The sequence below is a fragment of the Lagopus muta genome, chromosome W, assembly GCF_023343835.1.
Source record: "Lagopus muta isolate bLagMut1 chromosome W, bLagMut1 primary, whole genome shotgun sequence".
NCBI lineage: Eukaryota > Metazoa > Chordata > Aves > Galliformes > Phasianidae > Lagopus > Lagopus muta.
In genome coordinates, this window is record NC_064471.1 from 5,177,052 (window position 1) to 5,196,330 (window position 19,279).

Consider the following 19,279-nt stretch of genomic DNA (forward strand, 5'->3'; position numbering starts at 1 on the left):
TGGAATTAAATCTGGCAAAGGGGATAAAGGATAATAAAAAAGGTTTTTTCAAGTACATTAACAGTAAAAGGAAGACTAGGGAGAATGTGGCTCCCCTGCTAAGTGACGGGGGTGTTCTGGTAACGGGGGATGCTGAGAAGGCAGAGATACTGAATGCCTTCTTTGCTTCTGTCTTCAGTGAAAAAGCTCCCCCTTGGGAATCTGAGACCCTGGAGGTTAGTGAGAGGATCTGGGGAATGGAAGGCCCCCCTTCTGTCAGGGAAGAGGTGGTCCGGGAGCGCCTAGGCAACATCAATGTTCAGAAATCCATGGGACCCGATGGGATTCATCCACGGGTGCTGAAGGAGCTGGCAGAGGTGATTGCTGAACCGCTTTCTGTCATCTTTGAGAAGTCTTGGAAGACGGGGAAGGTGCCTGAAGACTGGAAGATAGCCAACGTCACCCCGGTCTTCAAAAAAGGCAAGAAGGAAGACCCAGGCAATTATAGGCCAGTCAGCCTCACCTCTGTCCCTGGAAAGGTGATGGAACAGCTTGTACTGGATGACATCTCCAGACAACTGGAAGAAGAGGAGGTTATCAGGAGTAGTCAGCACGGGTTCACAAGGGCGAGGTCGTGCTTGACCAACCTGGTAGCCTTCTATGATGTTGTCTCTGGCTGGGTGGATAGGGGGAGAACAGTGGATGTAGTCTACCTTGATTTCAGCAAGGCATTTGATACTGTCCCCCATGACGTCCTTATAACAAAGCTGAGGAAGTGTGGGATAGATGAGTGGACAGTGAGGTGGGTTGAGAACTGGCTGATTGGCAGAGCACAGAGGGTCGTTGGTGGTGGTGCAGAGTCCGGTTGGAGGCCTGTAACTAGCGGTGTTCCTCAGGGGTCTGTGCTGGGTCCGGTCTTGTTCAACATCTTCATCAATGACCTTGATGAGGGGATAATGGCCACCCTCAGCAAGTTTGCCGATGATACGAAGTTGGGAGGATTGGCTGACACGCCTGAACGCTGTGTTGCCATTCAGCAAGACCTGGATAGGCTGGAGAGCTGGGCAGAAAGAAACCGGATGAGGTTTAACAAAAGCAAGTGTAGAGTCTTGCATCTAGGGAGGAATAATTGCATGCACCAGTACAGGTTGGGGGATGACCTGCTGGAGGGGAGCTCTGCGGAAAGGGACCTGGGTGTCCTGGTGGATGACAGGTTGGCCATGAGCCAGCAGTGTGCCCTTGTGGCCAAAAAGGCCAATGGCTTACTGGGGTGCATTAAAAAGAGCGTGGCCAGCAGGTCAAAGGAGGTGATCCTCCCCCTCTACTCTGCCCTGGTAAGACCTCATCTGGAGTACTGCGTCCAGTTCTGGGCTCCCCAGTACAAAAAAGACAGGGATCTCTTGGAAAGAGTCCAGCGGAGGGCCACAAAGATGGTGAAGGGCCTGGAGCATCTCCCCTGAGGAAAGGCTGAGTGAACTGGGTCTGTTCAGCCTTGAGAAAAGGAGACTGAGAGGGGACCTGATCCAGGTCTATAAATATCTAAGGGGTGGGGGGCAGAATGGCGAGGCCGGACTCTTTTCAGTGGTGAGTGGAGACAGGACAAGGGGAAATGGCCAGAAACTGGAGCATAGGAAGTTCCGCACAAACATGCGCAAGAACTTCTTTACAGTGAGGGTGACGGAGCACTGGAACAGGCTGCCCAGGGAGGTGGTGGAGTCTCCTTCTCTGGAGACGTTCAAGACCTGCCTGGATGCCTACCTGTGCTACCTGGTGTAGGGAACCTGCTTTGGCAGGGGGGTTGGACTCGATGATCTCAGGAGGTCCCTTCCAACCCCTACAATTCTGTGATTCTGTGATTCTGTGATCTCAAAAGTTTATCATTAAGGATATATGAAATGTATTTTCTGTGACAAAGCAGTCAAGAGATTTAACCCTTTCTTCCCTTGCTTCTTACAATGCTTCATTTGTTTTCAGTGAGTCTGATTATAAGCTATACAACATCCATGAACCACTCATTAACTCTGTCCTGTTATAGTGGGTGCTTTGCCAGTTGAATCATATGCTGTTTTTTCAGACTCGCACTTGGATGAGTAAAATATTTGGTCAGAGAGAAAAAGAAATACAGCTAAGATGCTTAAAATTTCCTTTTGTTGTGAATATTACCTCTTCACGATGGCTGTGCAGGTATTAATATGTGAAACTGCAGTTCTTCAAACATTTGTGCAGAATCTTAATAGCCCAGATGTTCATGAATAGTAAACAAAAAGCAGCAAAAACATGAATGAATGGAGCAGCTGCTGAGAATGCAGAAGAATGTTTGCAAACATCATTTTGAAATATGCAATCAGTCCTGGTTCAGAGGGAAAACTTGGATAGCCAACAAAAAGTTTGAATAAGCAACTCAACATGTCAACAGTATTATATATTCTACCAAGCTTTGAAGCTATTCAGCAGAAACAGAAATCTCCTGTTCTCTTATGATTATTTTTCACTTCCAAATGGGTCAAAACTAGAACAAGAAAAATGTTATCAAGTTGGTGTATTGCTAAGAGGTTGCAGAGCTTTACGTACATGTACACATTTTTGCTCATTAATCTGACTGCCTTACTTTTGGGTCCTTTAGGTACACAGGCCCTAAATTTCTAATTTATGAACTGTTTGCTCTCAGAAATCAGACTTAATTGGAGATCAAGTGACTGGGATATTCCACCCACCCCTCTCTCCTGAAATTCTGAAAAATAAGCTATTTACAGGGTTGGTAAATGGGATGGTGTAATTTTTATTATTCTAGTTGCCATGTCCTATTGTTTATAAAAGATCTGCCATGGAGCTGTTATTTAGTCTGCTTCTGGATAACGTTCTGCCCAAATGAGGCCAGCAACCAGACAGCAGGGGATTTTACCTTAATTTACTGCACTCTTGTCATGGTTCTATGTTTTTTGTTTTTGTTTTTGTTTTTGGGTTTCAGTATTCCACATCAAAACATCATGTAGTGTACGGGGCATTAAAGTGTCACTGCCCCAATCCCAGCTACCTATCCCTGTACATTACAGAAGTCACGGGATCTGGCCCTTCCGGGTGGGGGGGGGCGCTCTCTTGCTGCCTGGCAGTGGGTGCTGGAGGGTGCTTTCCTAGCCGTTCCAAGCTTTCCAGGTTTGAATCGGTCCCGGGAACTCTCTCTCTTATCTTGTCTGATTTATTAATCTCAATTGCAATTAAATTGTATCTATTGTGTTATCTTGTATTCCAATATTATAGTAAAATAAGTTTTCCTCCATAGATTGTTGCCGCTGTTCTTTTCCTCCCTTCCTTCCTTCCCATTTTTGTGGGACTGGGGTGGGGGGGGGGGGGGAGGGCAGAGGCCTGTTCCCCCTGTCACGGACATAGATTGATCTGGCCAAATCCGTGACAGATTTTTGGCGCCCAACGTGGGGCAAGACTGCTTTTTAGCTTTTTGAACGAATCTCTTTTTCTCTCTGCTCTTAGAGAGCTTCGTTAGGGAGCATTATCAGTAGTTCAGGTTTCTGTGCTGGAAAACCTGACCTTGAAAGATTAGGCGTACTGCCAGTGTTCTGGGATATTTGTAAACTTTGAGCACTACTTAGTCTGAGTAGTGCCTTTTTTCTTTTTTTTTCCCCTCCTCTTGTTAGCTTCAATTCATTAACCCTTTTTTAGCAAGCACCAGCGATGAACCCACTCGTTATCGTGGGGGTGCTGGGTAAAGGATTTAAAGCAATGGTGTTAGTCACAACCTACTGGCCAATAATCCATCTCATACTTACGTGTTGTGGAATTGCATTCATATATAACTACCTAAGGGCACTGATGGAGACACCTATGTTTTACCTATTTGCAATGTGGTATGATTTGAACTTTGACATCTACATCCCAGAAGGAATGGCTAATTTCTCAAACAACTACATCCCAGCAGGAATGGCTAATTTCACAAACAACTACATCCCAAATGGAATAGCTAATTTTACAAACAACACGATGTTCAGACCAGTCTCCGGGTTTTCTTCTCGGTTTGTCAAACGTTTTTTGAATCCTGAATTAATAGTCATGTCGGTGTGCGTGTCATCAATTCTCCTGAATGTATTCCTTATTTGTAATAAGGGGAAGGAGTCTTCTCCAAAACTAGAGAATGATGACTGGCAGGGGATATGGAGAGGTTTAGGAAAGGTCTTAGAAGCATGGGGACCCGCAGTGTCATGGGATTTTACTCTTGAACACCTGTGGGATCCTGAGAAACTAAGCCAGTATTTGAGTCAGGGACTATGCGGCTTACATAAATCTAAGGAGGTACAACTTATTTGGGGTTTGGCTTGTGCTTACCGTGCCCTATATAATACCATTCGGGAGAGAGAGAGTTTCCGAGCTGAGGTTCAAGCCAAAGGGGAAAATCCCCAAGTCAAATCTAATCAATCACAGGAGACACCAGTAACAATACCGGTTGCTCCTGTGGAGGGCAAGAAATGGAAACGAGTGTCTTCGCGTCTTGAACGAAAAAGAGAAGAGGAGGAGGAGGAGGAAGATCCAGGCGAGGGGCCCTCCTCAGAACCACCACCATCGCGAAAGGCAAAAGCGAAAACTAAAAGACATGCAGAAGAGAGTGATGAAGAGGAAGTCTCTATTACTACTCACCGGCCTCTAAAGATGACTGAAATCCAAGGTTCAAGAAAGGAGTTCACACGGCGCCTGAATGAAAGTATTGTTTCCTGGTTGGTTCGCTGTTGGGACAGTGGGGCCCATAGCTTGTCTCTGGATGGTAATGAAGCTCGCCAACTAGGTGCCATTGCCAGAGATCCAGCTATTGATAGAGGAATTAGTCGATGTTCTGATGAGGCTGCCTCCCTCTGGGAACGAGTGTTAACAGCTGTGAAGGAAAAGTATCCCTTCAAAAATAGCTTGAAGATTGCAATGAAAAAATGGGATACAGTTGAAAACGGTATCCAGTATTTGAGGGAAATAGGCGTGGTGGAAATGCTGTATGACCCTGACTTTGTTCCTAACCAACCACACCAAAACCGCGACCCTGAAAGAGTGAGGACAACGCCTGAGATATGGCAGAAAATCGTGACAACAGCGCCGGACAAATATGCCGCTACACTAACGTCAGCGTGTGACAGATACCAGGAGCAACAGAGAACACCCTTAATTTATGAATTAATTGTTACGCTCCAAAACTACGAACAATTGCTGTCCCCAATTCATTCTGCCGTTGCTGCAATATCAAAAATGACGGAGCAAGTGTCTCAACTGATTAACCGTGACAAACCTGTAGCAGTATCAGAAACACTTGATGAAGATCAGGATAATCAAATGAGTCTATTGAAGGAGATGAAGCAGATGATGAAATGTATGCAAGCCCACCTAACTAAAGATGATGAACCTTCCTTCTCACGTGCACCATCAAAGATCTCAGCTGTTAGAAGCAAACGCTCTCCAGCTCGAGTAAGGGATAATACACCGCGAATTGTCTTATGGTATTACCTACGTGACCATGGAGAAGACATGAGGAAGTGGCACCGTGAACCTACTGCTGTACTGCGAGCACGGGTGAAAGAATTACAAGGCAGATCAACCACCAGTGCAGTTGCTCCAGTTACCACAGGTAATGAATAGAGGGGCCCTGCCCTCAGTCAGGGGGGGGAAAGGGATAATAGAGTATATTGGACTGTGTGGATTCGATGGCCTGGCACATCAGAACCACTGAAATATAAGGCCCTGGTGGACACTGGTGCACAGTGCACTTTGATGCCCTCGAGTCATGAAGGGACAGAATCAATCCATATTTCTGGAGTGACCGGGGGCTCTCAAGAATTGACTGTGTTGGAGGCCGAGATAAGCCTCACTGGTAAGGACTGGCAAAAACATCCTATTGTGACGGGCCCAGGGGCTCCATGTATACTAGGTATTGATTATCTCAGAAGGGGGCATTTCAAGGATCCTAAGGGGTATCGATGGGCCTTTGGAATAGCTGCTGTGGACACAGACAACATTAAGCAGCTGTCTGTTTTGCCTGGCCTGTCAGAAGATCCATCTGTTGTGGGGCTGCTGCGAGTAAAAGAGCAACAGGTACCAATTGCTACAAAAGTGGTGCACAGGCGTCAGTACCGCACCAACAGGGATTCTTTGCTCCCCATTCATAAGTTAATTCGTCAACTAGAGAGCCAGGGAGTGATCAGCAAAACTCACTCGCCTTTTAACAGCCCCATATGGCCAGTGCGTAAAGCCAGTGGAGAATGGAGGCTGACGGTGGACTACCGTGGCCTGAATGAAGGCACACCCCCACTGAGTGCTGCTGTGCCGGACATGTTAGAACTCCAGTATGAACTGGAGTCAAAAGCGGCCAAATGGTATGCCACCATTGACATTGCTAATGCCTTCTTTTCCATCCCTTTGGCCAAAGAATGTAAGCCACAGTTTGCTTTCACATGGAGGGGCATTCAGTATACCTGGAACCGTTTGCCCCAGGGGTGGAAACACAGCCCGACCATTTGCCATGGGTTGATTCAAACTGTATTGGAACAGGGCAGCGCTCCTGAGCACCTGCAGTACATTGATGACATCATTGTGTGGGGCGATACAGCACAAGAAGTCTTCACAAAAGGAGAGAGGATGATCCAAATTCTTCTGAGTGCTGGTTTTGCTATTAAGCGAAGCAAAGTGAAAGGACCTGCCCAGGAGATTCAGTTCCTAGGTATAAAGTGGCAAGATGGCCGTCGTCACATTCCGACAGACGTGATCGACAAAATCACTGCTATGTCTCCACCCACTAGCAAAAGAGAGACACAATCTTTTCTGGGTGCAGTGGGCTTTTGGAGAATGCATGTTCCAAACTACAGCCTCATTGTAAGCCCCCTTTATTATGTGACGCGAATGAGAAATGAGTTTACATGGGGCCCTGAGCAGCAGCAGGCTTTTGAACAGATTAAACAGGAGATAGCCCGTGCCGTGGCCCTAGGACCAGTACGAACGGGGCAGGGTATAAAGAACATCCTCTATACCGCTGCTGGAGAGAACGGTCCCACTTGGAGTTTGTGGCAAAGAGCCTCAGGAGAGACCCGAGGTCGACCCCTGGGATTCTGGAGTCGGGCATACAGAGGGTCTGAAGAGCACTACACTCCAACTGAGAAGGAGATCTTAGCCGCTTATGAAGGGGTTCGGGCTGCTTCCGAAGTAGTCGGTACTGAAACACAGCTCCTTCTGGCACCTCGACTGCCAGTGCTGAACTGGATGTTTAAAGGAAAGGTTCCCTCCACCCATCATGCTACTGATGCCACTTGGAGTAAGTGGATTGCACTGATTACACAACGAGCACGGATGGGGAACCTCAGCCGTCCAGGAATCCTAGAGATCATCATGGACTGGCCTGAAGGTAAAAAGTTTGGAACACCACCAGCAGAAGAAGTATCACGTGCTAAAGAAGCCCCACCATACAATGAACTACCAGAGAACGAAAAGAAATATGCCCTGTTCACAGATGGATCGTGTCGTATTGTGGGAAAGCATCGCAGATGGAAATCTGCTGTGTGGAGCCCCACACGACAAGTTGCAGAGGCCACTGAAGGGAAAGGCGAATCAAGCCAATTTGCAGAGGTAAAGGCTGTCCAACTGGCCTTAGATGTCGCTGAACGGGAGAGGTGGCCAATGCTCTATCTTTACACTGACTCATGGATGGTAGCAAATGCCTTATGGGGGTGGTTACAGCAGTGGGAGCAAAATAACTGGCAAAGAAGGGGTAAACCTATTTGGGCTGCTGAACTGTGGAAAGACATTGCTGCCCGAACAAAGACTATGGTTGTAAAGGTGCGCCATGTAGATGCTCATGTGCCCAAGAGTCGGGCTACTGAAGAACAGCAAAATAACCATCAGGTAGACCGAGCTGCCAGAATTGAGGTGGCTCAAATAGACCTGGACTGGCAGAACAAGGGTGAATTATTTCTGGCTCGGTGGGCCCATGAGACCTCAGGTCATCAAGGGAGAGATGCAACATACAAATGGGCTAGAGACCGAGGGGTGGACTTAACTATGGATGCCATTGCACAGGTTATTCATAACTGTGAAACATGTGCCATCATCAAACAAGCCAAGAGGATGAAACCTCTGTGGGAGGAAGGGCGATGGCAAAAGTACAAATATGGGGAGGCATGGCAGGTTGATTATATCACCTTGCCACGATCTCGCAATGGTAAGCATTATGTGCTTACTATGGTGGAGGCAACCACTGGGTGGCTCGAAACATATGCAGTACCCCATGCTACCGCCCGAAACACCATACTGGGTCTCGAGAAACAAGTCCTGTGGCGACATGGCACCCCAGAAAGGATTGAGTCAGATAATGGGACTCATTTCAAAAATTCTCTTGTAAATACTTGGGCCAAAGATCACGGCATCGAGTGGATTTACCATATTCCCTATCATGCACCAGCCTCTGGTAAAATTGAACGATACAATGGATTGTTAAAAACGATGCTAAAAGCACTGGGTGGCGGAACATTTAAGCACTGGGAGAAGCATTTGGCAGAAGCCACCTGGTTAGTCAATACCAGAGGATCTATTAATCGTGATGGTCCTAACCAATCCAGTTCCCTACATACCGTAGAGGGAGATAAAGTCCCTGTTGTACATGTAAAGAACATGTTAGGAAAGGCAGTTTGGGTTCTTCCAGCTTCTGGAAAGGGCAAACCTCTCCGTGGTACAGTTTTTGCCCAGGGACCAGGATCCACTTGGTGGGTAATGCAGAAGAATGGGGATGTCCAGTGTGTACCACAAGGAAACTTGATGCCGGGGGAGTGCAGTTACTAATTCTATGTATATGTATATAGCCATGTGTGCATTTTAATCATTTTTTGTTTGTTTGTATATATGTATATATATTTTAAGCATGATGTAACGATGTAGAATAAGGGGTGGAATGTCATGGTTCTATGTTTTTTGTTTTTGTTTTTGTTTTTGGGTTTCAGTATTCCACATCAAAACATCATGTAGTGTACGGGGCATTAAAGTGTCACTGCCCCAATCCCAGCTACCTATCCCTGTACATTACAGAAGTCACGGGATCTGGCCCTTCCGGGTGGGGGGGGGCGCTCTCTTGCTGCCTGGCAGTGGGTGCTGGAGGGTGCTTTCCTAGCCGTTCCAAGCTTTCCAGGTTTGAATCGGTCCCGGGAACTCTCTCTCTCATCTTGTCTGATTTATTAATCTCAATTGCAATTAAATTGTATCTATTGTGTTATCTTGTATTCCAATATTATAGTAAAATAAGTTTTCCTCCATAGATTGTTGCCGCTGTTCTTTTCCTCCCTTCCTTCCTTCCCATTTTTGTGGGACTGGGGTGGGGGGGGGGGGGGAGGGCAGAGGCCTGTTCCCCCTGTCACGGACATAGATTGATCTGGCCAAATCCGTGACAACTCTGAATTTCTCTGTTTAAAAATTTGATGCTGTCATTTGTGTCATTTATAAAACATGGAATCAAAATTTAAAGCCCCTATTGCATTTTTGCTGTGCTTAACTGTAGGTATGGGTAGATATGTCCAACACTGCTGGATAGCCATCTGGCCAACATTCTCTGGTCATTTATTCATCAAAATTATCCTGGTGTTGGTTCCAAGCTGAACACCTGCAAACTGCAGCAGTGTGCATTTCCTCTCCTTCTTCTGTCTTCTGTCTCCAGGATTGTGCTCTGCAGGTATATCAGCAACTGATCTTAACAAACTGATGGTACAGAATGAATTACAATTCAGAAGGAAGACTAACAATAGGCATATTGAGTGATTTATGTTATTTTCCATTATCAGTATCTGAAATGTTTTCGGCCAATTTTTTGTTTCACATTTTGGCAAAAACATTAATATGAGGAAGCAAAAGGCCCACTCCTTTGTGTGTACACACACAAGCTGGTTTCAGCCATGGTCCAACATCAGAAATTGCCAGTGGTAGAGGTGAGTTTTGATGGCACACAGGCAGTGTGTAGCAGAATTTTTATCTCCAGAGAGTGAGGAGTGTTTTGATCTTTGTTCAAATGTTGTTGCCGATTCAGATTTTGCATTTAATGGACCTTGTCAAAAGCCCAATGAAGCCAATGCAAAGATCACATTAAGCTTTAATAAACTCCAGTTTATGCCCTTAACAGAATGAATACCCTTATGAGCATAGGGACATAGCAATATGACAAACGCACTGGGCCACAGGAAAGTAACAGTTTGTGTACAAATAACATATTTCAATTATTTTGTAATTTTATCATCTTAAATTCATGTTGCCAGACTAAAATCAGCTTTCATTTAACCTAAAGGCAAAGCTAATGCTTAAGTATCCTGGAGTTCATCCTCACAGGTTTTACATTTTGTGGAAGCATGTTGAGTCTAGAATAATAAAGATGTTACTCTATGCTGACACACAGATATCATTACAATTTGGATATTTCCCTTATTTGATTGTTTGTTTTAATTAAAGATAAATATTTTTAGTCCTGTTTTAAATAAATATGCTCTAAAATTTCCATCTGCCTACAGAAAATAAGCTGTCTTGCATGTCATAATCTATTTTATTAGCCCTAGCTACCCTTCCAAGCTTTCTTTGTAAAAATATAAGCACACAAAATGTTCATTTTAGGTCCATTTTAGCTCCAGTTCTCTTGGTGTAAAATGTTCCACTGGATACCTCATTTGCTGTTAACAGTTTTGTATCATCTATATCATTTGTCTTTTCTTGCAAATCTGGCTGTCCACCTTAGAGTCTTTCAGCAGGAGATGAGGGGAAAAAAAACCAACACTTCAAAGTGTTTTGAAACCAATTTACAGAATGGTGCTAACGGAATGAGTGGAAAGATTGGGATCTTATGCTGTTAAGACATGGCATCAGCAGAAGGGCTGAATTTTCTCTAGTGTCTGTGAATTCAGGTGAAATCTCTGAGCTATCAATATCAAGAGATACTGGTTTAATTTCTCAATCTTCAGGGAGACTAGCCAAAAAATACCAGCCAGAAGTGAAATATTGAGCAGCATTGTCTTCATGATTCTACTTTAATCTCTATGAGGACAGGCAGCTTTGCTGATATCGGTAGGAGCTTATTTAGGAATATTTTCATGTATTGTGCGACAGAAGTAGGTTATCAAGTAATGCAAGACACATGATCTCACATATTATAATATCTATGAATCAGGTGGAACAAGGTTTCACGTAAAACAGCTTATACTTTTCCAGCTATTCCTTTTGATTTGTTGTTTTGCATATCTAATGCTTGTCCACTGTCGCTTAATTAGGAGATGCCAGATAATTTATCAATGAGTGGTTGACATTTTTTAGCTTATTTTCTTCTTTGAAATCCCACATGCTGTATTTTTAAATGAAAATAAATGATTATAGTATACCTAGTCATAAAGCAGTTTTTTTTTTCCCCAGAGTAGTGTGTCATGAAAGGGCATATGCATAGAGCTAAGTGACTAAAATGAGAACTTTATAGCCAGCCTAGACACAGAGAACAATGGACTGAAAGTGGTCACTAATGACATTGTTAATGATAGATACCATTACCTTAGAACAGATGTCAAAGTGAAATAGCATTATAGCCTTCAAGATGGACTGCCTTGTCCTTCTCAGTAAATCTATTAAGGTGGCTTGCAAGAACAAAACAGCGGGGTGTTTCTTTTATCTCCTTTTTCTGAAATGCAAAACATTTTGTGCCATGGATGTAACTCATTTACCCGCAAAAGGCTCAAGGTACAAATATTGTGGTGGAGGTGAACAGAAGTGACTAGACAGAAGATTGGTTTGTGGAGATGTATTTAATATAAAAATCAAATTCTGACTACACAAAGGCAAAAATGTAATTAATCTAGACAAAGATAAAAAGCTAAAATGCTGTCAGTGCAATCTAGGAGGAGCAGGAACTTTGAATTGCTGTAGCTGCACCTAAAAGACTGCAGAGAAATTTGCTTGCTGATACGTGATAGGTATAGGGCTTAACTTTAAGAAACTGTGTTTATTTCTAATCTGGGAGATGTGAATTCCCATGTCTGCTTGCCTACAAATCTCTGTAAGTATGGTTGTGTGTAAGAATAAATATAGCCATGAATTTCTTTAGAAAGGTAAGGATAAATGGCATTGCTGTGGTAAATATACCAAGAGAAAAAGTGACCTATGGCTCTCATCTTATTTCATTGTTTGCCTTTTAAAGTTGTTAATATGAAAGGTAAATTTTATTCTAAAATTTCATGTGAAATCATGTACATGTGTAAACACACATATATGAAACAGACATATGAAGATAAAAAAAAAAAAAAAAGAATAAGAGCACTGATGAAAGAAGAGCCCCAATTTTATATTTTATTCACTTATCTCTCAGCGAAGTACACTTTTGCCATGTAACAGATTGTTGAAATGTGCATCAAATTAAACTTGATACAATATGAATTGTATTTTTTGTGGGCAGTCTTAAAGTACAGAGTATAGAAAGTGACTTCAGATGACTGTGGTCTGAAATATCATATTGAATACTAGTTGCAAATACTCATCATATAAGCTATGGCTGAATTCTTTCTAGAATATGACTTCCTTCTATCTGTAGGTTGTGTCTACTATAGTATTCATTTCTATGTGTGCTTATATTTTTGGTTTAATAATGAGAAAAAGAATGGACACTGTCTTTTGGCTAGAACTGTAATTTAAATTACCACATCTGACAAATAAATTGAGATATCTATCCACCAAGCCTAGAAATGAATACATAAAATACTCGTATGTTTTGCACCAGTTTCATCTCAGTGATGTTCAAGGCCTCTGGATCATCAGCTACTGTTGCGGATTGATTTTATTATTGTGGCTCTGCAAAGCACTTTGCAAGATAACGAGGATGGCACCTATGTTAGGAGGATGGCTAGGGCACATGTAGATGCTTTTAAACTCTCAGAATTGTGCAATAAAATTAAATCTGTGATTTTTATTGGGATTTGCAGCATGTCTTGGAACAGGAAGCATTATGATTTTGCTATGGGATAAACAGTGGAGAAGAGAGATTATGGATCATAAAAACTTGATCCAACATTCAGTGAATATGGGGTTGTTTCAGTTTGTACTATATCAATGAGCTCTGGACCAAGCTCCAGGAATTTGTCTCAAACCAAAGTTCTCCATACTCACAGAAATATTTCCTCACTCAGAGAGAGAAAATGTGGGTCCAAATTTTGCAGCATTTCTGCATACAAATCAGGGGAACTTGTTATTACTCTCAGTTATTTCAGTCTTCAGTAATAAACAGAACATGTACCTCACTTTACATTTTGCTTCAGGTACCGTTATGTTATCTTAGAGGGGCAATTTTTATCTGTTGTGATGAATCTTACCAAAAGAATCAGCAGAGGAGAGGTAAATGGAAATCACTGTTCTCACACTCCACAGTGCCTGTTGTACTCTGCAGTATGCTGCAGTACTGGCTGCAGCTGGGGGAACATGAAGAATGTACGCAGACCCACCTGTCCCAGTGCCTTCTTCCAACATCCCAAATCTAATTTCAAGGCAAACAATGGTGTTGGGCACAGAATTGGAATCAACTGCAGTTTTACTGTCATGGAGAGAGCTGCTCATTTGCAAAGCGACAGTAAACACGAGTTAAATAGAATAGAAGCCTAATGAGCAACCAGAGGGGCAAGATAGTGATTTTCAGGAAGCCTGGTGGGACTTGTTTGCTTGAGACAGGATGTTCAATTAACAGCTTTCTGCTGGTTATTGTCAGCACCTGTATCAGTTGCTGCTTATTGGGACCTCAAAATGCTACAGGAAATGTCATTTGGCTTTAGATTGGAGACTTTTACTTTTTCTTCCATGTTACCACATTGTACCATATTTTTAGATCCTTGGCACTAGCAAGGTGACACTAACAGGAATTCGAGTTCCTGCAGAGGATTTTTACGAGCAAGCGTGCTTGTGACATCCAGACACTTAGCAAATATTAGAATGTTGCCAGCCTAACAGACTCTGTTATATATTGTTTCAAATTTAAAAAAAGAAAAAGCACATATATTTAATTGACAAGCCTTTGAGACAGGAAATGGCATTTTTTAAGCATTTCTGCTTCTATGTTCAAAATGTCTCCAACAGCTGAATACTTCTTTTCTAAACAAGACAGTGAGCATGACATAAAGCCACGCGTTTTTGTTTTCTCTTTTATGAGTTTGAAAAAGATTCAGAGGAAATAGCCGTGTGGGTAACACATATGTGCATGCAAGTAAAGAAGAATATGTAACAGAGACTTCATACCCCTGCCTTCAGTAATCCTCTCCTTAATGCTTCATTTCTTCAAAAATTCTTTCTGACTCCAAAACCAGCCATCTCTCTTCCAAAATTACATCCATCTCCAAGTCACTTGCACTATGGTTCTGATTTTGAGTGGGCTGTCTGAACGTGCCTCTGAATGTATCTGAGGACAGTACCTCTAAGGAGGTACTGTGTGAAGTAATTTTTTTAGGAAAGCTGGATTAATCAGAGATGGGGAGGTATTGTGTGCAAGAAAATGCGATCCTGAAGATCTCAGGCTCTTTTCTTAAGTTCTGGGAAGAAGCTCAGTTAGTGTCTGGCCCTCTGTATGTTGTTAGTGTAAAACTGCAAGCAGACTGTTGTCAGCAACTGCGAGACTGAGAGACCCCCCCACGGGATGTGACGCGATAGGCCCTCTCCCTGCTCTATGATTGATGTGTGGCACGTGCCTTAGGGGCGTAGACGAAGCACATAGGTTATATAAGCTAGAGTTCACGTGTAATAAACGCCATTTTGCTGTTCATCATATTGGTGTGTGCGTGCAGTCATTTGGTCCTGGCCTGGTTTTAGGTCAGTACCGTAGGAGGCAATGCAACATTGGTGCCCCGTGTGAGGAACCAGTGCGGAACCCACTTGTGAGGATCCCCCTTGCATGAGAAGCCAACTTGGGTTAAAGTCTCCTGCGAGCCTGCAGAATTTCCAATGCCGTAATGAGGTAATTACGGGTTGGCCGTGGAAGACCGTGGTGTTGCGGTATTCGCCTAAGGGCGTGCCTGCAGCAGCTGGCTGCTGTGGAAGTTCGAGGGTGGGGATCGCCTGTGGTTGGTGGCAGGTCGCTCTCGAATTCGGGACATCAGTGCCGCGCTGGTGATGGATCAAGTTATTAAGTTGGTCCTTCAGTTCTGTAAGGACTATCACAGCAGGAATGCCCCTTCTAAGAAGGACATTTCAGTTGTACTTATTCGCCTGGAAAAGGAGTGGAATCTTCCCTCCTCTCAGGACATTTTAGATCCTGATAAATGGGATCAGTTTACATCCACGCTTGCACAGCGTGCGATAGAGGAGCAAAAAGCAGCGGAGCTAAAAATCTGGGGGTTAATTCTTGGGGCTCTTAAAGCCGCTAGAGAAGAAGATAGAATTCCTGAGACTGCACGCGTTATGATGGGTTTGGAATTTACTAATGCCATGAGAAGTGGCGCGGGAAGCGTACTTTCTTGCAGGTCCCCTGAGGAAAAGAACACCGCAAATATGCCCTCAGCTATGGCGGCTAACATCTCGTCCGCACCTTCGGCACCCCCCTTCGCTCCCCCCTCGGCTTCAGCTTCGCATAAACAAGTAGAAGAAGACTGCGCTAAACTGTCTGCACTTTTATCATGCAACACCGGCCAAGTGCAGGAATCCAAGGTCGTTGAAACTCCCCAGCCGTATCCACGACAACCGCTGTATCCTTCTCTGTGTAATCCAATACCACCTGCGGGGGCAGGGAAAGAAGTGAGCTGGGATGGGACACTTGCTGTCTCTTCTCAGGAGGTGGAATGCAGTAACACCCAGGGGGGTGGGGACTGCGGGAAAGGTCTGGGTACGGATTGGTCAAAAGTTAGAGAGGCGGTAGAAGAAAGAACAGCAGAGAGAAAGGGAAGCGATGTAACTTACAGGCACTCGGATGATAACGTCCGGCCAGCACTGTCCACCCTGATCGCGCCTGAAGGAGTAGGTGGCGTGTGGGCAGCGCTGTCTGCTCAGGTTGCACCCGTAGGAGAAAGACAAAATGACGAGAGTCTCCGGACCCACTCCCTACCACAGCATTCAGACCCACTGATTCGACCCACACATCCTTTTACAAGATTGAGTGTGTATGCAACCAATCAGAAGCCTCTACAACAGTCAGTGCATGATCAAAGGGAGATGGGTCTGAGGGGAGGGGTGCGGAGCCCGCAGCTTCCAGCTGTGACTGAAAAGGATAGTGAAAGGAGAGAGGTGAATTTGCATTTAGGAGTTAAGAGAGATGCACTAACAGATTGTGGAAAGTTTAGATCTAGCCTGATAGAGGAAGGAAAAGTACTGGAGATCTTCCTGGTAGTAGGGAACAGTAACAGAATCCCAGAAGGGGTACCCCTCAATCTGAAAGACATCACACACCTGATAGATTGTGTAGAGAAACAGGGATTGAAATCACTCCTTGCTTTAAATGCATTAGAAGTCCTGACAGCATCAGGTCTTCTCTTTCCTCGTGATGTAATGAATCTGATGCGCATGGTTTTTAAGCCAGTGCAGTATACATTGTGGGCATCAGAATGGGTTCCCTTCAGGGACAGGTGGCCAGATTGAGGCCTGGAGAACAAGCAACAAGGATTTGCTTATGAGAGCAATGCTCTCAAGGCTTGAGACATCTGCCTTGATATTGAACAAATGTTTGTCATTTTTGAGGTACATTCCAACAGGTACCTGAGACAATGTTGGTATACATTGGGAAAGGTTATGTTTGTATAAGGATCTTTGTAATTTCATACTCATAGATAGTGCCACTAGAGCTATCAGCAATCACTCTAATCAGTAATCTCTAATCTCTCTCTATGATTTTACCAGTACTGTAGAATGTGGCTTTAATTGTTTAGCATTGATAACATCACATCAGTTATTGCAGCCCCTTGTTATTTAGGCTTGTATATGTTAGAAGATCGAGCAACAGAAGCCTTGACTGCGGCCGGTTTTGTTATCTCCGAGCAAAAAACTCAGAGGGGACCAGGAATTGAATATCTCAGGTATAAGTTTGGCCCGGAGATGGTACGACCGATCAGCCTTGATATTCGTCCCCATATTACCACCCTGTGGGATGTGCAGAAGTTAGTAGGGGCAATCCAGTGGATTCGAGGGGCTTTGGGAATCCCACCTCGGCTTATGAAACCCTTTCATGATCAGCTTAAGGGATCAAACCCGAGGGAGCCTGGGAAACTTACTCCAGAGATGACTGCCGCATGGCATGAAATCCTACAGAATTGTATGAAAGCATTCCTAACGAGATGGGACCCTGATCGGGCTTTCGAGGTAGCAGTAACGAGATGTGAGGCGGGTGCAACGGCAGTGATAGGTCATTCCCTTGATGCTAAGCCCCGACCTCTATGGTGGCTGTTTTCCGTACAGCCCACACGAGCCTATACTTCCTGGCTTGAGATTCTAGCAATGTTGCTTAAGAAATCTCGATTGCTGTCACTGCGAGCCTTTGCAAAAGAACCTGATGCAATATATCTACAGAGCTCATTTCGTGATACACAACCACTTCCAGATATCCTTCTTACAGCTTTACAGGGATATGGAGGTGCAATTGAATATACTGACTCTCTGCCTATCTTTGAGCTAGCAAAACCCCTCCATGTTTCCCTCCAATGCCGTGTTCAAACTTCCCCTCTCGAAGGACCTACCTTGTTCACAGATGCCTCCTCATCTACTGGACAAGGAGCTGTAGTGTGGCAAAACTCAGACAATAAGTGGAGCTCGGCTATTTTTTGTGACCGGACAGTTAGCGTACAAATATTGGAAGTTATGGCTGTAACAATAGCACTTCGTCTATGGCAAGAAATCCCATGCAATGTAGTTACTGACTCTGCTTTTGCAGCTAAGCTGCTTGCACGCATGGGTCAAGAAGGACATCCGAGTACTACAGCAGCCGGACTGTTAGAAGAAGCGTTGGCCTCTCGCTCGGCTCCAGTGGCTATACTACATGTCCGCAGTCATTCAGAGGTTCCAGGGTTTTTTACAATGGGTAATGCAGTTGCTGACAAGATCGCAGGCACGTCATGCTTCACTGTCAGAACTGCGCATGATCTTCATGCATCTCTTCTTATAGGTACCAAGGCTTTGGCACGGGCCTGTTCTATTCCCTTGCCAACAGCTAGTTCAGGCATGTCCATATTGCAATTCTGCCCCAACTATTCGTGCAGGTGTTAACCCCCGTGGCTTAAAGCCATTACAGATCTGGCAGACAGATTTCACATGGGAACCCCGTATGGCCCCTCGTCCATGGCTCGCCGTTACTGTAGATACAGCTTCTTTGATATCAGTCACTCAACATACAAAGTGCAATTCGACCGCAGCACAGAGTCATTGGGCCACTGCAATAGCCGCAATGGGGTTGCCCGGCCAGATAAAAACAGATAATGGGTCTTGCTTCATCTCAAAATCGACCCAGGAATGGCTACCAGCTTGGGGATATCTCATTCCACAGGAATCCCTGGCAACTCTCAGGGACAAGCAATTGTAGAACGTGCCAATCGCCTCCTCAAGGAAAAGTTACGCGTCCTAGGCGAGGAGGAAGGGTATCAGAGTGCAATTCCTGTTAAAAGACAAGCAGAGATTCTATCTAAAGCCATTTACTCATTGAATCACTTTGAACATGGAGATTGCAGTAGAAGCCCTGTACAGAAACATTGGCAGCCCAAAGTTTTGAGCGAAGGGCCTCCAGTAAAAATAAAAGCAGATAATGGGGAATGGGAGGCGGGCTGGATGATTCTGGTATGGGGAAGAGGCTATGCAGCAGTAAAACATTGTGAAACGGGAAAAATAGTATGGATACCGTCATGAAAAATTAAGCCAGACATCAGCAAGGAACTAACTGGAACATAAGTCTTCCCTTTACAGCATTGACTCCTGGGAAGGCCCAGACAACAGACAAAATCGCCGAAAGAACAAGAGAAGGAGTTGCTCCTGAACAGCTTACCCACAAAAGAAAGGTGTTTGTGCTAACAAGGTACCAACTGCTAAAACACATCAGAGGCAGTGGACAGAAAGCCTTCATCGCTGTTCACCACGACACAAGAGAGAGAGATATCACGTCTTAGAGAGAGCAAAGAAGGATGGAGAACACCACTGATGGGAAGTGCTTCTGGGATGGTTCATCAATGCGACAGGAATGTTTAACTCTGTTTAACTCTATTCTATATTCAGTTATAGTTGCATTAGGTCTAACATTAATATGCTTAGTGCTTATAGTCATATTATACATATAGGCATATAGGTATATAAGTATATAGTCATACTAGGTATATAG

General features: G+C 44.3%; 1 protein-coding gene across 3 annotated transcripts in view; it reads left to right on the forward strand.

Moving 5' to 3' along the window:
* The first annotated feature begins 15,105 nt into the window (after window positions 1-15,105).
* LOC125686432 (uncharacterized) overlaps window positions 15,106-19,279 on the forward strand; it is a 261,987-nt gene continuing 257,813 nt past the window's right edge. Inside the window, exon 1 of one of the 3 annotated variants that reach the window (XM_048930403.1) lies at window positions 15,106-18,962. In XM_048930403.1, coding sequence (XP_048786360.1) covers window positions 15,106-16,563 — 1,458 coding nt within the window. In that variant the 3' untranslated portion in view covers window positions 16,564-18,962. Of the gene's footprint in view, window positions 19,247-19,279 lie in introns of all 3 variants that reach the window. The other 2 variants (XM_048930401.1, XM_048930400.1) reach the window with 2 other exon arrangements.